Here is a 20,824-nt window from a genome sequence, read left to right as displayed (position 1 = left end):
ACGACAGCCCAGTGGCTGAGTGTAACTCAGCCATTCTACATTGTACCAAGTGCACGGTGGCTAGTGACAGGCACTGTAAATCCCGTGTGCTTACCCCTCCACTTCGATCTCCATACCATATTGCTCCCGAAGAATCTTTATCTCCAAATCCCCCATTGGTGCACTGTCGATCATACCCTCTAGCACATCAGCTGCCTGCCTCAGCGCGTTGGAGCTGACAACGTCTTTTTTCTTCGGCAACAGAAGACCTCCCATCTGCTTCGTTTGGATTGCGGTCATAAAGATGTAGCCGACAACAAACGGAAGCTGGTTCTCTTTCTCGAGATACCCTGGGCCATACAATTGTCTGAGCTCGTCTGCAAGTCTTTCATTGATCGCGCGGAGCACCCGCCATGCGGTACGGTGCATGCGAAAGTGATCAAAGGTTAGCGCGAGTTCCTCTGCCAAAAGGGCATCGGAGATCAGGAGCAGTGCCTCGGGGGACGTATGTAACTTCTTCTCCTGAGATCGCTCGTTCAATGCGCGGTGTAGAGCGTCTCTGCTAGGGACGCCATCACTCTCGTCGTCATCGGCTTCCACATGATCAATGCATTTTTCCAGGACAGTCTCCAGACTCGAAGCGTTCTTCCCGGACGGCTCGTACATATCTGTGTAGCCAAACCGCAGCTCATGGGCGACGGGAGTCATCAACTTCGCTTCGAGACTTCCACGCGGACCGGTTTTGGACGCAATGCCAGCGGATTTCTGCCTTCTGCCGCCTTTTGCAAAGTTCTGTGCCGAATATCCCATGGAGAGACAGAATCGTTTGAAGTACTCTTCAACATTCCTCGGCGCGGCGCCCACGAAAATTTGAGGTTCGCTGTGCAGCATCACGGTAAGCTCCATGTCATCCCAATTCTTGTTCAAGAGGTTCTCTTTTCGTGCTGCATTGTAGATTTGTGCGGATGTTTTGATGGAGCCCCAGGCGTTGGCAAATGTGATACCGACTTCTTGCATATTGAGTTTCAAGCCGAAGAGTAGCGAGCCGCAGAGCCATGGATGACTGCGGTAGAAACGGTGCGGTATGCTTGGTTCAGGAGTCTGTTGATAGTGAGTGTACAGTAGAGACCATTGCTATATCGATCAGGCAGTACTAAGCTTACCACACCAGAGTCGACCATCTAAAAGCGTGTCAGCATCTTGTGACCGAATGTAATATGCCCAACGGCTTGCCTTACCAATTTCACCTTCCTCTCTTCGAACATGTCACTGTCAACCCAACGCCCAACTTTTTCGATGATTCCTCTCATGACCATGTCATTTTCTCTCGGCCATGTCTCTACCCTAAGCTTATCATGGAACGACAGGTTCAGGTCTAAAGTCGCTCTGCTGTTGGACGAGTACTGGCGGAGATTGTCCCAAGCCATGCTGACTCGTTCGCGAAGGACATGGTGGATATCTAAATGAAGCTGTGCTGCAAAGTCTAATGCTAGCGTATGACGGCCTTGCACCTTGAAAGCAACGACAGATTTCGTGAGTTCGTCACAGGCCGGTAGGCCAATTTTCCAATGCATATGATTGAAAAGAACGATGTCACCCAGAATTTCAAGAAGAATGATCTTGTCCTCATCAAATTTACCCGGCCCAGGCAACTCATCTCGGTCTTGGGACGGATTGTAGACTCCAAAGTATCCTGACTTGAACACTGGAAGAGGGTTACTCCGCAGGACATCCCCAAAAGAGGAAAGGAGGATGTGAGAGCTCATCAGAGACACCTCAACAAGATCATAGAGGGTTAGATTGGTGGGGTCACCAGATCGCACACGCTTGCTCGGGTCCTGCCCCTGCAGGAGGCATTGTATTCCGAAGAATGTGCTTCTCGCATGGGCGGTGTCTTTTTCGGAGGGATGATCCTTCAAGAACTGCTCTTCCAGTTGTCGCGCCATTTGGATCGCAATGTTCGTGGTGACCGCCGACGGAACCAGCGTCGTTGCACCCTGGGAGTATGAAAGCCAGGTTCGCTTGATTGCGCTTCGAATCGCCGAAAGATCTTGGAGCAGTGCCGCAATTCCAAGATAAAGCTCGAGCGGATCGTCGATGGGCTCAACTTCGTAAACTTCATCCATCGGCGGATCGGCACGGACACTGGGCTTCGCTGCCGGGGCATTGAGAAACTCTTCTGATGGCTCTTCAACTTTCAAAGCCGCAAACATATTTTCGAACAGGGTTTGATTGCCATCCACACCAGTTGCGACTGATGCGGCACGGTCTAGAGTCGCCTCATGTGGTAGCCGCGGTTTGAGTACTTCCAGCACCTTTTCAAGAACCCCAAGAAAGTAGAGATGGCCTTGATCGCTCTTCGTGTCGTCGGCATTGTCTAAGTGGGACTGTAGAGCATGGTGGTCGCTGTAAGTCTTCCGCAAGAATATCGCCCGATCGATTGACGCTATTACGTCCACGGGAACCGTGATGTCCTTCTTTGCGGCCAGGAACTCCGCTAGTGTTACGAAATCCTTCACCCCGATAATGTACTTAGGTATTTGGAGAGAAGGCACCGAACTTGGCGGTGCTCTGGCCGCAGCCTCCTTGGCCAACTTCCGAGCCTTTCCTTTCAGGCGTTGACTTTGCTGTGCTGGAAGGTTGGCAGCTTTGGGACCTTGAAGAGAGTCCGTAGGGAAGCCGAATTTCTTTGCTGTTGAGGCAAGCCATTGTGCAATGGCATTAGTATCCGCCTTGTAACGCCGGTAGGTGTCGGCAAAAAGCATTCTTCACGACTTGGCCGAGTCCACCGTGGATGACAAGGTCGCCGATGATGAGAGATAGATGTATTTCCTTATTGATTTCCTTATACTTGCACGATAATTCTTGCACGATCGAAGTTTACGAACCAACGACACCAAGGCCAGAGGTAGTTAGTAGTACACCGGGAAGGGGTGGTGCTGTTTCTATACAAACGGTCAAGTTGGATATGAAGCTCCATGGAATTTGGTAACATTTGTTTATCTAACCACATTTGTAAGTAGGTCGCGTGATTGGGCTAAGGACCTACCCTAGCACGCGGGGGTGACAGATTTCGCGGCCCACCACTTTGCCGAAGTAGACCCGCCCCCATAGACCAAATTTGATATCTAGCCGAAAAGATGCCTTGATCAACGCCATTCATTAAATATGGTGGTTTCTACCCGTAATCATATTCAACGGTATGCTGCAAACCGAGATAATGTTCAAAGAGCCTACGGTTCCCCCGAAAGGGACCGGATCCAGGGCGCTGTAGGGTTCAATCAGGCCCTCAGAAAACAGTATGGATTTGATCCATTACGGACTAAGTGCAAGGTTTACCAACACTTTGGCGTTCCATACCGGTCTGGAACACGCCTGATAAGTGAAAATAACCGTGATCGACGTCATTTTGAGCCCGGCGAGGACCCAAGAAGCCGTCCCCTGCTCGTCGAAACCAAGGATATCTATGAGATGGAAAGGATCCTTGAAGAACAAGATGTCTACGGAAGGACTATGTCTTGGGAAGCCTTAGGGTATGAGGCTGGTCTATATGTATCCGGGCGTACGATTGAACGGGCTATGGGCACGAAAGATTACCGCAGATGCGTCGCATGTAACAAGGCGTGGATTTTCTCAAAACCAACCAAAAAACGAGTCGATTGGGCTACTTTGATGAAGGCCCGGTATCCTACCAAGTATACCTGGCGGAAAGTCCGTTTTAGCGACGAGTCCCGCGCCGGGCACGGTCCGCAGGGAAAGTTGGTAATCATTCGACGAAAGGGCGAACGGTATTGCCCCAAATGTGTACAACGCGAAGGAGAAGTAAGGAAGACGCTAAAAAGAAGGTACACGTTTGGGGGGCAGCAGGGTACGACTTCAAATCGGACCTTATAACATACAATATACCGAGCAATAGGCAAGATGACCCAACGCGAGTATATCGATTCTATCCTGGATCCCATTGTCAAACCTTGGATCCAGAACGGTCACGATTTCGTATTAGAAGAGGACCAAGTCTCTGGCCATGGGCCCTCATGGAGTAAGGGAAATATCGTTGAAGGAATGGAAGGCTCAAAACGGTCTGAAACACTACTTCAACTGCGCCTCATCTCTGGATCTCGCGATCATCGAGAACTGTTTCCAACCAATGAAACAACATGTACGTAAATATACCCATTGTGAGCCCGATGAGACGCAGGAGCTCCTAAAAGAGGGATAGGACGGTATTAACCAGGTTTGGATCAATTCCCGCATTGATTCTATGCCTGAATGGCTCCAGGCCGTGATAGACGCAGAGGGACAGCTGATTGGAGATTTTTAAGGCGAAAACCTCCTAGAATCTGTTAGACATAAATTTAAGCGTCCTAGATAGCATCATTTATATTTCACAGTGTTTAAACTCATGTTGGTTGAGATATTGCAACGTTAGCCACGTGCGTGTATCCTACCTGTGGATAGGCAAGGATATCCTCATAGCGCGACGAAGGTTGAGGGGATTGTATCTGAAAGAATATATTCATATACAAAACATTCGAGTTGCTTCCTGAGCACTCTATGTGTATCAACGCACAGCCCATGCTGACCAGAGACACCAGACGCGACAAAAGCATGATCTAAACCATATTTAACAAGCAATGCTTATGAACACGTCATTCAAGATGTGATTGTCCCATAGCCATCACAGTACTGTACCCAGCCATCCAAGTCCATATTTTTCAAGACTGTGCTGAGACCTTCCCCATCGCAAGTCAATCCAGAACTGCGCCCCGACGCTCTACTTGAGCTCTCGTTGGGATATTCGATATGGAAAACTGGCTTCTTGGCATCGACGAAGGGAGAGTAATCGCCGCATTCGTCCCACTCGGAGCACTGCTCATTGACGGCGAATTGAGCGGAGGGGAGGACATCGTCAATCATGCCTATGGAGTTCTTGAGTCCGATGCTCAAGTCTAGCTTCGCAGCCTCGGTCGCCAGGAACTTGAAGTAATCGATCGAATCTTTCTTCTTGAGGCCAATACCACCACCATCGGCCTCCTACAGTGTATTAGCCAGGGATTGTGCAAAGATAGGGAAAGGGTTAGAAGCGCACATAGCCATCCATGTTATCCGGGTCGATCGCATCACACCCTTTCTCCTTGGCGATGACAATGCGCTTCACCATGATATCCCTCACGTTGCTACTGCCAACGTTTAACCACCTCTCATCTGGCCAGTCATCCAGAATATCACCCATATCTTCAGGGTTGAAATCAGCTGCATCTGGCACGTATGGTTCGAATGTGCCAGCACTGAAGTAGCAGATGACCTTCTTGCCCTGCTCATGAAGTTTGCCTATGGTCTCCGCGGAGTTGATGAACATGTCAATGTCATAGACAGGCACATCAGGCACGACGGGGTTGGAATTCACTGTGAGCGGTTGGGAGAGGACGATTTGCCAACGCGTCCCGGACTCTGGCTGCCAAAACGCAGAGGCAAGCGGCAAAGAAAGTAAGAGGGGGAGCAGAGAGTACATGTTGAAGAGTAATGTAAAGGTTGTCCTTCCTGAGGACGAGTAAGTGAAGATAAAGTAAAAGAGTGACGCACCCACGAATGGTGGCTATGTTGTGAAAAGACAAGCAGCGGTATTTATGTTGACATTTCAACCATACTGAACAAGGACTTCTGCATTTCCTTCTTAGGACAGTGGAAATTGCAGATAGCCAGAGTTGGACGCACTGGTGGTGGGGCGTCTGATCCTGATTCCCGATTCCTGATACCCGATCCATCAGATGCGAATGTCCTGAATTGGAGTCTGAAGGCTGTTCTTCGCGCCAATGCACACCACCCTTCAATCCCATTGTGGCGAGCGGGGAGCGCAAGATTTCCCATGCTTTCTATAGTTCTTTTGTTTAAATCCTTCTCAGCAGTTGAAACTTGAAACGTCTGCTGCAAGGGGGGATCTGCAGGCTATAGGTTGTGTCACGACTCCCACAAGCCAGAGCTATTGTGTTGTAGTAAAATGAAGTTGACGTGGTAGGCGGAGGGAAATGAGTATAGGAATAGGAAGTGACGGCATGACGGTTGTACGAATCATGAGCTGCAACCATTCTTTGTTCGTCTCTTCGCTCGCGGGGAATTTTATACTAGGCCAACTTGAACTCACCCACAGCTCCTTCGCAAGCCACAGACCAGTCTGGTATCATAGCTCTTTCAACATTTGACAAAGACTGGAAAAGGCAGCACCAGCGAGACTGGCGCTGTTTGTATAGCGAAGATTAACCACCATCTCTTGACAAAATTGAGCCATTTCATCATGGATGGTCAGGCACTCTCGAATTTCTGGCAAAGCGCCTACCATCGTTGAAAGAGAACATCATGGCTGACTCTCATGAAGTCATGATGGCTTTTCCCAGCAGCGCATTGTTATTTGCTTCTCAAGTCATCGAGTGGAGGATTTCAAATTTGTCAAGGAACCTGAGTCGTCGGGCAAAGTGGATGAAAACCTTTGTTTCGGTTCTAGCCATCCTTGCATTCGTCAAGTCATGGAAATTGCGAGGGGAGATAATTAGGAGGATTGAGGATGGCTTCGAAGTTTGATCCGAATAGACCAGAAAGGCAGAATATTAACGCCTTGGAAAAGAGCTACCGAATACAAGGATTCTAAGGTCATAGTCGATGAAAGTTTGAGAGTTGGAATCCTCACAGCCTGCCGATCACATTAGCATGGTGTAACTTGTAAGCAACAGGATGTGTTCTGTATGAATCGGCTGGATGCAGAACCACGTATGCTAATCTTACTGCTATGATTGTACTGTAATCATGTTTGTATCCGGTTTCCTAAATCCTTAGACCAACCATCTTTTGATCTTTTCAACATAGCATGGAACCTGTGCCCACAAGTCGATCTTGAGCGACCCAGAGTCGTGCATACAGTAGAGCCTGTGTCAGTGTCCAGTGCTATTATTTCGCTTGATCGCGCTCTCAATCTCATCGCTGCTGTGTTCTTACTACGTCGGTGCAGTATACTGCAATGGAAACGACCTGTGTCGCTCCTGCCTCCAACCCACCTAGACCGTGTTACGAACTGCCAGCGTACCTTCCAACCTCAACAGGAGAGTCAAGAATCAAGCTATCAGGATGTATGGAGCAGTAGATGTGTTTGTCATGCAATATCAATTGTATCAGAACTTCATAAAAAGTCAAAGAACGAGTGCTCAGTGCTCCCTCTAATTACCCCAACTGCCGAGCACCATTGCAATCTGGGGAGATTAGTCATCTAGCGCTACCATCGCCGAGGCCCGTGCACGGTTATTTTCCCTCAGGACACCTTCCTCTTCTTCTCCACTTGAATCCTGACGGTACATGTAATGAGCATCTTCGTAAACCTGTAAGATACGCTAGCTGCGATCATCCAACCTCTTTACTACCCTTCGTTACAGCTATTTAGAGCTTGTTCCAGATGGTTACTGTCGTCATGGGAAGACATCGTAATCCTGATATTCAACGATCATTCGTTGTATGTATTCACCGCATCGCCACCACGAAAGGAGACTAACCGATCCTTTTTCATCGTCTAGGAATTCAACGACAGCGCGACGCCATCAAAGGTACGTGTTATATATCCCTCCAACTGCGGTTGCGTCCCTTCGAGAATTCGGGCTGATCATCCATGACTCCAGTGCAATAAAGTCCGCTGTCTCCACTGCGGCTATGTGCGCGCGAAGAACACAACGCGTCAAATCGAGCATTTGCAAGAATGTCAAGCCTACCTGGACTCTCCAGAAGCAGCGGCCCATTTGAGTGCGAACGTGGACGGAACGCCCGTCGGGCCGACTATGGGTGAGAACACCACCAGCCAGATGCTGAACGGCACTCACCCCAATCCGAATCTCCAAGTCCACCGACGCGGTCCGAATCAGAACAAGCGAACCCGCGAAGGTCAACCCATCGCGCCCGCGCCCGCCGCTCCGCCGTCCGTCCCGCCGCCGACTATGCCTTCAATCACCCAGCACCTTCTCAACTCCAACCGCATCTCGTTCCAGGCTGGAACGGAAACACCGTTCTTATCGCACGCCGGATGCGGGACGCTGGCGGCAGCTCCGCTGGCGCAATGGATGGTGCAAGATGGACATTACACGCGCGGCTACATCCAGCTCATCGGTGCGATGATCGCGAAGGTGAGGCTGCCGCACGTGCCGAACTCGCAGTTCCATCTGTTGTATCGGACGATGGATCTGCTGATCGTCGCGCTGAACAACATCCGGCGCGAGATGACTTTCTTCGAGATCACGGCGACCAAGTACAGCATCCATTTAGCGGATGAGCCGCCGAATGTGGTCACTCGAGCATATCTCGACCTTTTCAATAGCGTGAGCAGCCCTAGTGCCTCGCTTTTGGAAGGGATGGTCGTCCTCTGGGCTACTGAGCATGTAAGTAATTGTCATGATGGTCCCCTACCCTACTACAACTCTAACGATGAACAGTGCTACCGCACGGCATGGCTCTATGCCGCCAAGTTCACCACCACCCTCTCCACCCCATCCAATGAGAGCCATATCGCGGCCTTGCACCAGAACCTCATCCCGAACTGGACCTCCCCTGCATTCAGCAAGTTCGTTGACGCCTGCCGATCCCTCGTGGACGACCTGGCCAACTCCACCAACATCCCCAACGGCAAGGAGGAGATGGATCGCTGCGAGCAAGTGTTCCGTCAAGTGTGCTGGCTCGAAGAGCAGTTCTGGCCCGAAGTCGATGGCATGGGCGAAGAGGACGACACAGCTCGCCTCGGGCCCGTCAGCCACTCGATCGCCACGGGGGGGGCCGCCGCCAACGACCCCGATCAGAACGAATTCGATGAAGTTCTGGACGGAGTGGCGGAGGCAGCGACGGCGGGAGTGTAGGTTCCAATTGCACAAGATCGCAAACGAACAATCCTACGTTCCGCCATGATCCCATCATAGGAGGCGTCTGTTCTTCTTTTAAGGCTGACAATCGTGGTTTAGCGTCCACCGAGGGAAGCGACCGCTTCTCCCTAAGAAGGGGACTGCATTGCGGCACGTTTGAGTCTTCGCCTGCAATGGAATTTGCTTCAGGGTGTGTACTTTTACAACTCTATTTCGGGAGTAGGGAGTAGGATATGGCTTCGCCGGGCACGAGGGATGCTGGTGCGACAAGGGAGCTGATTTCCACTGGAATTCGATCGGGATGATGGGAATGTGTATCGATATTTCATTTTCGCGACTGGATGGTGTGTATGGATATGCAAAAATCAATGGAAGACTCATGAACATTCAGATCGCTCTAGATTCTCGAGTCCAGACACGTCAACTCCATGATTGGGCTTCGGTGAAAAATTCACACGCTCTAAGAATTATGCCCCTATCGTGACGGTTGGACTGGATGCTCGCACACCTACTTTTTGACATGCAGTTGCGTTGCGCCTGATCATCCTGGCTTGGGCTGCTTCAGCTGAAGTGCGTTCGTGTCGCTGGCTGGCTGAGGGTTCACCGTATATGGTAGGATTGATCTATAGAAGAGTCTTTAAGCAACATGATACTCTGCTGGCTGACTACTTTTTGATCCAAAATTACATTCCAGCTTCCGTTACGATCTGCGAAGATGTTCTCCAGCAATTCCCGTTTCCATTAATAGGCTGACTGGTCGTCCCCCGTATCAGGACGTGAAAATGCCGACCGTTATTTAATCTCGCGGATCACACCAATTGCAAAGGATTCGCAACCTTGCCAAGGAAAATTTGAGGGACTGCAATTTCTCCACTCTCTATGCAAGCAGATCGACGGCGGGTGATTAGCGGTTAGACTTGAAGATAGACTTTAGGCTTTAGGTAATAGTAGAGTGTTCAATATGACGAGGATAAGGTGGTAGTAGAAGGTGCTTAGATTAGGTAGTAGCCAGGGACTCCAAGTTCAAAGCCTGTTGGTGGCGAAATTGAGGAGGATGAGACTTGAAGCCTGGAGCAGTCGAAGAAATGAAGCCGAGAAATGCCTTCCTGGATTGACTTCCTTCCGCCCCGTTGCAAATTAAGTAACCCTGGCGATATTCAAGGGGTTCCCTGATGTATTGGCGAATCAGAGCCCAAAATACCCATCCCCTAAGCCTTATTGGGCACGACTCATCCCAAGCTCAGGCCAACGCCAATTTCCTCTGCAGGAACCCATCGTATCTCTCCTCCATTCCCCAGGTGACTTTCACCGTTTCCGACTGCCATTGGCCCTGATCCTCGGCTCCCTTCCCTTGGCTGGAGAGGCGAAGCCCCTTTGGTGGTCGACTGGTGGCCGACTGGCGGCCGACTGGCGCCTTTCACCATCGTGAATTCGTGATAGCCCATGTCACCTCCATGTTGCGATGAGGAATTTCGCCCATGCACTATCGCCTCGCCCGTCGGCCGTTCGACGCTTGACGCTTCCAGCTCAATCTCGAGCGGTCGAGCCGTGCGCTCAGCCTTGAGAATGGCTTGCCCGTGATGTGTACCAGCCTTTTTCGAATCTTGTCAACGCTTCTTCTCTCTCTTTTTTTCTCATCACACCATCAGCAATTCCAGCAATTCAGTCGTTCGCTACATTCCGCATTTTCTTGTTGTTATTGCAACCTGCCGCTCATTCTGACCTCGTGTCGCGTTCCCCGAGTCTCTCTTGATACTTAATATCTTCCCGCCGCTCTCGTTTTTGAGTCGTCGCAATCGTCGAGTAATACCCGTCAAACAAACACGAAAGTCAAGATGCGTTCAGATTTCTCCGTCTTCGCTCTCTTCACCGCTGGCCTGTCGGCCGTGGTCAGCGCCTACACCACTCCGGTATGTAACACCAGATCGCATTTGTCACGACAATGAAATCTAGGAAATACAAGATACTAACGGTTTCGCAGGTTGGAGAGCCCAGTGGCAACCCCATCCTCAAGCCTGGCTTGGGCGACATTGTAAGATCTTGCAAGCCCCTGGTGAAGATACAGTTCAATCCCTAACACAGTACGTTCAGGTTGATGCGGGCAAGCCGTACGAGATCACCTGGGACACCACTACCCCTGGCTTCGTGACTCTGGTTCTCCTCCGTGGCCCGTCTACCAACGTCGAGCCGCTGTACCCCATCGTCGAGAACACCCCCAACACCGGCTCCTACTCGTGGACTCCTGCCTCCGATTTGGAAGATGATGTGACCGGATACGGCATCCAGCTGATCGTCGACTCCACCGGCCAATATCAATGTACAGCTCACCTCCCCTCCCCCCTCCCAGCAACCAACTAACCACCCACCCAGACTCCACCCAATTCGGCGTCTCCAACCCCGGCGTCTCCGGCCCCACCACGGGCAAGCCCTCCGGCTCCAGCAAGCCCTCCGGCTCCGGCAACAGCACCCTGGAGCCGACCTCCAAGCCTACCGTCTCCAGCAGCGCCTCCTCCAACTCTACCAGCAGCAGCGCCGGCCCGTCCAAGAACTCCACCACCACCCAGACCACCATTGCCACCTCCGCCCGCACCACCCCCACTCCGACCAGCTCCCCGTCCCGCACCGGTGCTGCTCCGAGCGCGACTGGCGCGGCCGTCAAGGGCTACGTCGTCGGTGCCGGAAGCCTGTTCTTGGCTGTCGTTGGCGCCATGGCGGCGTTGTAAATGGGCGGTGCTTCCTGGAAAGTCCTCTGTGTAGGGACGCTGACAGTGGTGCGATTGGAGAAAACGGTAATGGCGCGACATACGGAAACAATGTAGTGCGTGTATAGGAGCGGTGGAGGCGGGCTCTCGGCAGAGAATGCATTGGCACGTTTTGTCGGGCCGGGTTTCTCACTTGGATAATAGCGTGTCGCCTAGTCAATATACCCTGGATACCCAAGATAATGCTCATACGCTTCAACTTCGATGTCATCGTCTTGGTGAACAACATTACCCCCAAGATCGAATCGTGCTCGGCATTGCAAGTTAAACGGTTAATCGCTAATGTCCGATTCAATTTATGTGTCCCTTTCTATTTGGGAGGTACCATCGACATAATTCGAGTCGCGAATATTCCGTATAAAGTAATACCTAGCTCTTCTCGTGCTATAATGCGTGATGGGGGATGCCCATCGAGGCTCAATTGCAATGATGTACAAAGAAACTTATTTGGGACGAGGCAATGTTGCGGTCGCAAAGAAGCACATAGGTTCGGTCATGTCGTCCTCCACTGCCATTAATCCTTGATGACGTGTACTCACCAATTTACTTGGGTGCTTCCCAATTTCACATCTTGATTGACTATAAAGGCAGACTAGAAACGAGGATATTCGGTATGACTGCTATGAATACTGAGAAAGTCTCAATAACCAGATACTCATTCACCTAGAGGAGAATCTCCCAAAGATCTAGAGCGTTAGTAATGCAACCACTAATTACTAACCGATTTCTGCAACTGTTCTCACAGTTCCAATTGCTGAGTTTGTCCATAGTCCCTGGTCGTTGGCAGGGCAGTATTTACTAGTCCTGTTGTGCGAACACTTGTGGGAGGTGTCATCGGAAATACCTGCGGTGATGTTAGTGTGATCGACGTGTTAGCAGTGGTATTTGACGCAGTGCTGTTGATGTAGTGGTGGTGTCATAGTGGTGAATACACTGCTGGTAGTGGAGCATGTTGGAACCTACAGGAAGTTTCGAAGTGTAAGGGAGGAGTTATGTGTTCTTATGCAGCGGTGGTGTTGACCTGCGTAAGGCGATATGGAATGTGGGGATAGGAGATAAGGGTTGATGGGATGGATTAAAGCCATTAATATAGCGAGGATAAGCACGACGAATGTGGACAGGTGCATATGGAGTAGGATAGGTTGAGGGCATGCCGAAAGCACGTAATGACAGGATCAGTTATGATATGCTAGCGATCGCCTACTGATTCGACTGAACGAAAGTGATGATGGCCGGTTGAAGTTGGGACCAAGGATAAACTAGAAGAGGCAATTTAAGTTACGTACATATGTTTGTTCGATCGGTGACAATATGGCGCTAATATTGCGAACAGCGGGTCGCTCAAGTGCAGTTGCGGTGCCTTCCTACAGTTCACTACACAGGCGATGATGAGGCGCACAAGATATGGATGGATAGGCTCATCCGCCATGTCTAGCCATGTTCAACCACCAGACGAGATCCATGGCATAGACTGGGGATAATGGGATGCTTCTATTGCGCGTACGCCTAGCCTGTATCAGTTTTGGAGCATTGGGTCAAATATGAAATCTTTCCTTGCGAGTCGTCGCTGATTCAAATGCATTTCGTTAGTGGCGGGCCCGCGCATATGTCTTGATTGACTAAAATTGTTCAGTTATGAACTATAAAGACTCATATCCTCTAATCCTAATACTTAATGTGCCTAGAATCACTGGGACAGTTCAATCGCGTCCAATATCTGAGTAGATGTTAGTCATCGTCAAGTCAGTTTAGCATAAACAGAGGTTGCTTACAAAGTTGGGCGCAAGGAAGTCTGTCCCTGAAGAGCTAGACAAGACGTTAATGGTTATGGTATTCTTCTCCGTAACCAGTGTACCGGCAGGAATATTTAAAGTATACACCTCACCATGTCCGCGATATCCTCCCCTTGTCAGCCCTCGAGAGTCAATCTTGGTAGGTTGAGATGGGGCAGGTCCTGCCCAATTATTCACATTCGTTTGCGGTCGTCCACCAGCGAAGGAAAGTGTGGTTCCAATCCGAAGGGTTGCCGCTTTGGCTTGATTGGCATCCAAGTTGAAGACGATGGTAAAGGGGTCATTCTTCCCCTTGACCAGGGCCATCGGAACATTGCCAAGAGTGCTCGAACCTACAGTGTAAGTCAACCGGCCCCAGGACGTCATGCGACGGTCAGTTGGGTGCATGCGGTGGAACTTGTCGGCATTTTGGAATCCGGTGGGCTGACCATCCCAATCGCCAATTCGCCAAAAGGTGCCGCTCGACAGAGACGTCCCCGCCAGGTTTTTCGCTGTGATGGTCCCTTGGTTGACCTGCACGTTCGATTTGCCGATGGGGAACTCGCCCTGATAGAGGGTCATTTCGTACGACCCGGGTTTCATCAGAGGCGTCTTATAATTCCCGGTATCGTCGGCGCGAGCCCAATATTGCGCCTCCTTGTTCTTGAAATGAACGACAGCTTGCTTCCCAGCTTCAACGCCCGAGACCTGGTCAGACATGGAACCTCGTGCAGAGTCCGGCACGTATCCGCGGATACCAAGATCTTTGAAGAAGGAAGTGTCGAGGTTGCCGTCAGATATACTTCCTCCGGTAAAGTGTATCGCATAAGGCCCATGCAATCCCATACACCAGTCCTCAGTCCTAAGATGACCCGAGTTCATATAGAAGTAGAGGTCATTGCTCTCGCCGCCATTATTGGTGTTGATATCTCTCATGAACGGACCTCCGGGCGCAGTCTCGTAGTTGAGTATGACCATGCAAGCCGCTCGTCCACTTCCTCCAATGCAATGGACTTTATCATCGATGAACCGCTCACTAGAATAGAACTTCGGTCGGGTCTGTCCATTAACAAGGAAGACATCATTTCCCTCGATTGCCGAACCGCCGCTAGTCTTCGATACGTCTCCAAGAGGCATCGAGTTGGGCATCTCGTTCGACCGGATGCGGGCAATGAATCGTAATTCGCCAACCGAATGTGGGGCGGTGATGTGCGTAGCCATATAAATCACTGGATTTCCAGACCTGGCAATGAGATACTGCGTCAAGGAACCTGCCACGCAAAGTGACCATCGCGGAGCTCTCTACATATGTCAATAGGAAACGGCAAATGTGTCCATCTGCAAGAATTCCTCACCGGATACCTTAGCCGACACAGTCGCGCTCCCAAGGCCCGAAGCGATGTGCGATCCTTTCGAGTTCCATTGGAGCTCCTTGCCTTGGAACTTCAAGGATGTGATATCACAGTTCCTTTTATTAACTGTGAACACCACATTGGCTCCTGTATCAACGACTAAGGCAGTATTGGTGCTCTAAATACCGAACGCTGCATATGCAGAAGCCACAAGAGAAATGCCAGACCCGACATAGATGGCCTTCATCTTGACGGACTGAATACGGCTCCCAAATACTGGACTTCTCGAACCGACCATTAGACGTTCAGTGGTGGTCTGCCGACTTTATAAGAACCATTGGCCATCAAGACAAGATTCCAAGCTCTTTTGGTCAGATTCCTATCCAATTCTCTGCGCCTAGTTTCAAAGCAGGAGAAGAATTACAACGCGAACGCTAATAGCGGACCTATGATATCCGTGATCATTTCGGACGTCTGTTTGTCGATATTTGCCGAGGAGCTGCCATATTGCAATTCTCCACCTCCACGACTGTTGGAGTTAATGAAACCATTACACGCCATACTATCTATACACTTTGTGGAGTAGACGTTTAGGCATATGTATAAAGACAAATATACTGTGGCCTATATCGCCTGAAAGTGATTGGCCTTTAGATAATATTGCGCTTCAGGCTACTTTTGTCCTTGACTGGCTGGAGTTGCAATACCCCCTAGCGAACTTTCAACTTCCAATCGACCACCGATTTGTGGAGAGATGACGAAAGCATCCGCCCCGTCGGATATTCTGGTGTTATAGTTCTATATCGGGTAGCATCAAGTGCTTCATTTCCTATGTGGATATTCCTGGAATGAAAAACTGCTGATCGGCTTCTTGGAAGGATACGATATCCCGTCACTCGTCCTGTCGAGGAAATCCCCACTCTAGCTCTCTAAAGCTGCACAATGTAAGTGACTGTTCGATTGTGGGGAGCGGGATTATTTTGTCGGATGTCTGAATCAACACGGAGCCAGGTTAAACACCATTCAAGGGCCATGATCCGTCCAATCTGGGTCTATTCCGATGGTAATTAGAGTGTCGGGAGAATGGTGTTCTGACTGATTTACGGTTTGGCTTTCCCCTCAATCGCCTCATGATTCAGAAAATGAAACGAACGCCACAACCGGATGTTCGGCGAGAATGATCTCCGAACTGATCTTGGCGTCGTTTCGCTTGAAATTTTAACGTCGAATACTCCGTATTTCTGAAGAGAATATAGAAATAGGAACCTTGAAGTTCTGAACCCCCATTATACTTGATAACTCCGATGTATCCATACCTACTTGACGACATCTTGAAGTCCCTGATCATGGCAGTTCAACGCTGTTGATACCGTCATTGCCAAGCAGTGAGAACATCAGGACTCGTTCAGATGCCCCCTGTCCTGCTGTGCAATGCCATGCAAATCAGCTCTGCGGCTCGTGTTTAGATGAGTGATGATGCATGGACTCGGATCGGTTCCAGATTGTCGGGATGTTCGTCTCTATTGTGTAAGAATCTAGGAGGTCCTATACGAGCAAATGAGCAATTAAGAGGTCAGTGTTGGGCGTTCGGAAGAGATGTCAAAACCATTATTTTGTCGAGGGGGGCAACGATATTCATCTTCCAGTCTGTACTGCCAACAACTGAACTTGGCTGTGAGAAAATGAACCCCCACGCTCGCTTTAAGTCGCATGGGAGTATGGGTGAGCCGGAAAGTCTGGGGTCATGTGGCACCAATCCCACGCCTGCCGGGTTGTGAGGCCCTAAATCCCGAATCTGGTCGAAAGACGAGAACTGAAGCATAGTGGTACGTAAGTTTCCTCAAAGCATGCGCCTTCGATGGAGGCGAAGGAAAGAAAACATGAGGGAGGTGCAATATCTAGTGGGCTTATAAATGCTGCAATCGCCGTGCGGATTGGAGCTGTATTGCTCCGTATCCAGTACTGATACCGCCTATAACCAGCCCGCTAAATTGGCGCTATTGTACCCATGGCGAACCTCTGGGCGCCCTACTCAACTCAGTGGCTGAGACTCGGGCCTCCGGTCATGACCAGTGTCATAAGCTGGTCATGCTTCGACGACAAGAAGTGTTTAAAGCCTGGTATAAGATCTATGGGAACCCTCCAGAGGAAAAAGCGCGAGGACTCTCCGAATTCCATTTCATTATCGACCTCATAAGACCTCCGGAATACGTACTCTAGATTCTCGTAATGAATCATCAATTAGGGTTCCCCAATATAAGACTGGTTGAGAAGAAGACATGGATGGGGTGGTCTACTCAAAAATCCGGTCCAAGGGCTGCCACAGATGAGTGCATCGCATATGCCTAAATTCTTTCATTTGCTATAGTATTCGTCATCGTGGATCAACGCAGGGAAGTTGATGATCGCAAGTAAGTCGGCATGTTATGCTCTCTTATGCAGAGTCACCGGAAAGCCGTGAGTGGAGTACGCAGATCATGGTGAAAGCGAAGTGAGAACAGTTAAATAGAAATAGAAGAATATTTATCATTCTTCGGAAGCCAGTGGGCCGCCCAAATGGCAGTGGTTTCTCCGTCCCAATGTTGCAGCATTTTCCCATGGTACTGCGAGAGACATCCAACTCCAGATACCTCCATTGTCTCGCCCGATGAGTTCAGACTCCAGGCGCTCCTTTCCCAGTAAACCAAGACCAACATAGCTATACCATCATTGAAGGAGAAAAGTCATGAAGAATAAGAAACCGCAATAGCGAAATAATTTTGCAGAAAGGCAGCAGCAAAACGGCCAGCCCCCTCCAAGCAGCCGTGACCAAATAATTTTGATGACCTCAAAGAAACTCGTTCCACAAGATGCTTAAGTGATTAAGAAATCCAAACCCATCTCTTGGATGATTGACTCCCAATCCCATGAATCAAGTCCTGCGTCCATCCTACGCCAGACCTCTCCTAGGATCTTCCGAGCATGGACAATGTTGCCTAAGCTGGAGAAGGTCATCAAGTTATCAAACGCCTCGCAAATGGTAGGCCGTTGAGTCTCGTCGAATGCGGCACAGCCGAGTAGGAAAAGCGGCATTAACACTAGGCTTTGGGTGGATGAATCTGACGGCAGATGGCGCAAAAACGCCAGGCCTTCTTCAACCGCCATGCTGAGTTGGGCGTTCGGTACTGATGGTAGAATGGTCCGGTGCAGATAAATCCAGGTACATTGCCGGTAAAGCATTGATAGTGTCCAGCGAGGTGAATCCAGTGGCTGCGTACTCGTCCAATCCCGGAGCTCCTGGTCGATTCCTTGCGCTTCGGAAAGGATCTGGAAGTCGACCACTGGCTTCTCGCCCGATTGACTTCGCGCACGAACTCGGTCGCGTAGGCTCCGAATCCGGGACATACACAAAAACAGACCATCCATAACTCCGAGGAAGTTTCCGAGCGCAGGTTGTTGCATCATGTATTCCGGAAGCTGGAAGTCCTCGGACATGAGGATATTCGGACGATCCACTGCGGTAATGGAGTTTGAGACGTCGTGGTAGACGAAAAACTCGTAAATAAAACCCCGGAAGTCATTGTTGTAGGCGTTGCTACGCTGCATAGCAAACCTGGCGATGTCCATGTGAGTCCGATACTCCCCAGAAACATCCCCAGCTGTGATGGTGTTCAAACAGAGAAGAACGGTTTGTGCGGTCGTGGGATCATCGATGATGACCTTTTGATCTCCTCCTCGGGCGTTCGCTAGGTTTGTATCTGTCCGTAATATTTGCAGAGCTAGCGAGTAGTGGTGCGACTGCCTTTCTTGATAGGCGACCAAGTTCGCCTCCTTATCCTTGGTGATAAGATGAGTTCCAGCGAGGCAGAGAAGAGAATGCATGAGACCCTTATGCTGCATTGCCATTGGCATGAAAAGCTCCTTGAACGGATTGTTTCTCTCCATACATAGGCTGAGAACTTTGCTCACTCCAAGTTGAAAGTGGTTCAGCAGGAGCCAATCCATATCATTTTCGACGCCATCTATGAGAGTGGGGAGAGTTCGAGGACTCTCATGGCTGTTCCGTCGAGCTACTACAGAGTTGAGTTAGCATACCGACTCGCGAGATGGTGCGCTTCCCACGAACCTTTCATGAGCCTCTGCCTCCCACTTTGCCAGTAATCTCGAGGTGGGTACCCTTCGCATGTGACATTGTTTTTTATGCAATGATTGCCTATCCCGAACGTCAGTATCAAGTCCGCTCGGTTTGTAGTATGCGACATATAAGAAGGCCCGCTTCAAACGAGTGGTAGCGTATGGAAGAGCCTACATTCGGGTTTCGTTTCGTCACATTTCTTCTTCCGTCGCCTGCATGTTATGCACCCAGTCTTTGACCTTCCTTTCGATGGTTTTAGAAGAACCGTTGGGGAATCCTTGGGATGTTTCCTTGGTCGACCCCTCGGTCTCTTCTGAACGACCAACTCTTCTGAAAGCGAAGTGTCCTCCACTTCCGGCAAAGTATCCATTTTCCCATTCTTGAGCAGATCTTCCTCTATTTCCTCTACTTTCGGGATTCTGTCATCGACTGCGAGGTCGAATGCATATCGCGGGCTGAATGTGAAGGACACAGCCGTTGTCGGTGACTCGCTCGATGTCGCAGTTGAAGGAGGGGATGAACTGGAACTCAAGGTACCAGTGGAGTGGACAATAGGTACCGATTGCACCGGCCCGAACAAAATGCCTGTAGCCATTGTTCAATTTCCGGGCACGAGGATCACAGCCTAGAGAGCGGCTGACGATAGTCGGGTAGAAGCATTGGAGAACGGAATGATGTTCTTAGAACGGTGGTTCAGGAGGACGTATCTCGATATTTGGCTCGGGACAGCAGACATAAAAATGATGGAGACGAGAGGGATTTCAAGACGAGACGGAAGGGATAGCACTGTACACCAAACTTCTCAGCTGAGATACAGTTCCCAGAGTACGGGTATCGCGTGTGGATTACGAATGCGCTAGAAGCCAACGCACTTTGCACCGAGACAGGTTCTGTACAACGTTGGCGGGCGGGGCCGTGTAGCTGGCGAGGGGAAAGAATGGATTATAATGCCAGATGAGGGCTTACGTATAAATGGAGAACGAGAGAAGCACTCCTATGCCACCAGTAAGGCAGGAGGATGGAGAATTAATGCAAAGAAAGAGAGTGGGCGTATCCCCAAGATGACCATCACCCCAGAAAGTTCGACGGACATCCTCATTGGGTGTGCTTTGGGCAGCGTGTGGTATTTCCGTCTTCCCCCAATTTTGCTGCCCTCACCCCTCATCAATGAATGATGGAATGAAAGACTGCAGGTTATGTAGGAGACCCATGTCATGGTCGGGCGGGGGCATCCCGCGACTCCGCAGTCGAGGTTTGCCCTGTTGAGTCTGCCCACGACTCCATGAGTGCACATCTCGATCTCAGTATCTTGCTGGCTTAGGAGTTTATAGCCAGTAAGCCTAGCAAGAGGCTTTGTTGGGGCATGGCCTGCAGCTATGGTGCTGTGTACTTCTGATGCAAGCAAGAATCCTGCAGCCAGTAGCCGCATAATCTTCCAGAAACATACAGTTCACCACCAGCTGGCCAAGAAGAGGACGGGCTGGATATACAACATAAGCCATGAAATCTCCTGGCAGCCGACCGTTCCGGTGGAAGGATCGAGCTTTTAAGAATACTGTTGGACTTTGACGACGTCCTTGAACCCTTAGTGACCAGCGCCAGCACTTGGCAGGTGATCTATCGTTCTGTATTCTTTAAGTACTTCTTTTGTTGTGTTCACAACTGATTGAGGTGGTGTGGGGTGTTTGCCAACTGCCAAGGCCTTGTTGATGGAGCTTTCCTTAGAAAGTTGAAACCTTCATGGTTGTCATTAGGTAGCGTTTAGCAACTGGGTGATTGAGTGGTCTTTGTCAAATCCTGCAGAGTACCGCAGTCCAGACCGTAAATCACCAGGGTTTGTATGCACTCGGCCAAATAGATATTGGATGCCGCTGTATCGATAGAATTGTTGAGTCCACAACTGTTTCTTTGTGATGGCCCATACATCACATTCCCTGATGGTTGATTCCCATCAATGATCAAA

General features: G+C 50.1%; 7 protein-coding genes across 7 annotated transcripts; 3 read left to right on the top strand and 4 right to left on the bottom strand.

Annotated features, from left to right (window-relative positions):
* Positions 1–90: 90 nt before the first annotated feature.
* P152DRAFT_428133 (uncharacterized protein) lies at positions 91–2,925 on the bottom strand (the record flags this gene model as incomplete). The annotated part of the gene is made up of 3 exons (XM_033677322.1): positions 1,218–2,925; positions 1,143–1,160; positions 91–1,080 (listed from the first exon to the last, which is right to left on the bottom strand). The coding sequence occupies exons 1-3, from the start codon at positions 2,742–2,744 to the stop codon at positions 91–93; spliced, it is 2,535 nt and encodes an 844-aa protein (XP_033537858.1). The 5' UTR covers positions 2,745–2,925.
* Positions 2,926–3,147: 222 nt separating this feature from the next.
* P152DRAFT_504951 (uncharacterized protein) lies at positions 3,148–4,331 on the top strand (the record flags this gene model as incomplete). The annotated part of the gene is made up of 4 exons (XM_033682405.1): positions 3,148–3,179; positions 3,210–3,767; positions 3,797–3,914; positions 4,040–4,331. The coding sequence occupies 4 exons, from the start codon at positions 3,148–3,150 to the stop codon at positions 4,196–4,198; spliced, it is 867 nt and encodes a 288-aa protein (XP_033537857.1). The 3' UTR covers positions 4,199–4,331.
* Positions 4,332–4,483: 152 nt separating this feature from the next.
* P152DRAFT_511036 (uncharacterized protein) lies at positions 4,484–5,649 on the bottom strand. Its single transcript, XM_033682696.1, has 2 exons — positions 5,069–5,649; positions 4,484–5,013 (listed from the first exon to the last, which is right to left on the bottom strand). Exons 1-2 carry the CDS (start codon positions 5,489–5,491, stop codon positions 4,633–4,635), a joined length of 804 nt encoding a protein of 267 aa, XP_033537856.1. The 5' UTR covers positions 5,492–5,649; the 3' UTR covers positions 4,484–4,632.
* A 1,783-nt stretch (positions 5,650–7,432) lies between these two features.
* Positions 7,433–8,858, top strand: P152DRAFT_470269 (heme oxygenase-like protein; the record flags this gene model as incomplete). The annotated part of the gene is made up of 4 exons (XM_033680959.1): positions 7,433–7,474; positions 7,536–7,565; positions 7,638–8,387; positions 8,442–8,858. 4 exons carry the CDS (start codon positions 7,433–7,435, stop codon positions 8,856–8,858), a joined length of 1,239 nt encoding a protein of 412 aa, XP_033537855.1.
* A 1,838-nt stretch (positions 8,859–10,696) lies between these two features.
* On the top strand, positions 10,697–11,584 carry P152DRAFT_445906 (uncharacterized protein; the record flags this gene model as incomplete). The annotated part of the gene is made up of 4 exons (XM_033677883.1): positions 10,697–10,771; positions 10,843–10,893; positions 10,953–11,178; positions 11,232–11,584. 4 exons carry the CDS (start codon positions 10,697–10,699, stop codon positions 11,582–11,584), a joined length of 705 nt encoding a protein of 234 aa, XP_033537854.1.
* Positions 11,585–13,310: 1,726 nt separating this feature from the next.
* P152DRAFT_463860 (uncharacterized protein) lies at positions 13,311–14,994 on the bottom strand (the record flags this gene model as incomplete). The annotated part of the gene is made up of 4 exons (XM_033680528.1): positions 13,311–13,340; positions 13,396–14,697; positions 14,758–14,894; positions 14,934–14,994. The coding sequence occupies 4 exons, from the start codon at positions 14,992–14,994 to the stop codon at positions 13,311–13,313; spliced, it is 1,530 nt and encodes a 509-aa protein (XP_033537853.1).
* A 2,298-nt stretch (positions 14,995–17,292) lies between these two features.
* On the bottom strand, positions 17,293–19,390 carry P152DRAFT_114573 (C6 transcription factor). Its single transcript, XM_033673656.1, has 2 exons — positions 18,853–19,390; positions 17,293–18,799 (listed from the first exon to the last, which is right to left on the bottom strand). The coding sequence occupies exons 1-2, from the start codon at positions 18,986–18,988 to the stop codon at positions 17,601–17,603; spliced, it is 1,335 nt and encodes a 444-aa protein (XP_033537852.1). The 5' UTR covers positions 18,989–19,390; the 3' UTR covers positions 17,293–17,600.
* Positions 19,391–20,824: the final 1,434 nt, after the last annotated feature.

This window comes from Eremomyces bilateralis, assembly GCF_010015585.1.
Source record: "Eremomyces bilateralis CBS 781.70 unplaced genomic scaffold P152scaffold_2, whole genome shotgun sequence".
In the NCBI taxonomy this organism is placed as follows: domain Eukaryota; kingdom Fungi; phylum Ascomycota; class Dothideomycetes; order Eremomycetales; family Eremomycetaceae; genus Eremomyces; species Eremomyces bilateralis.
Note: the sequence above shows the minus strand (reverse complement) of the source record. Positions and strands in the feature narration are given on the sequence as shown.

What these genes read in the sequence shown, in the direction of transcription:
- P152DRAFT_511036 (XM_033682696.1), bottom strand. Translation starts at nt 5,491, where the DNA reads ATGTACTCTCTGCTCCCCCTCTTACTTTCTTTGCCGCTTGCCTCTGCG. An exon ending in CGGATAACATGGATGGCTAT is followed by an intron (nt 5,014 to 5,068) that starts GTGCGCTTCTAA and finishes AATACACTGTAG; the next exon opens with GAGGCCGATGGTGGTGGTAT.
- P152DRAFT_114573 (XM_033673656.1), bottom strand. Translation starts at nt 18,988, where the DNA reads ATGTCGCATACTACAAACCGAGCGGACTTGATACTGACGTTCGGGATA. An exon ending in GAGGCAGAGGCTCATGAAAG is followed by an intron (nt 18,800 to 18,852) that starts GTTCGTGGGAAG and finishes TCAACTCTGTAG; the next exon opens with TAGCTCGACGGAACAGCCAT.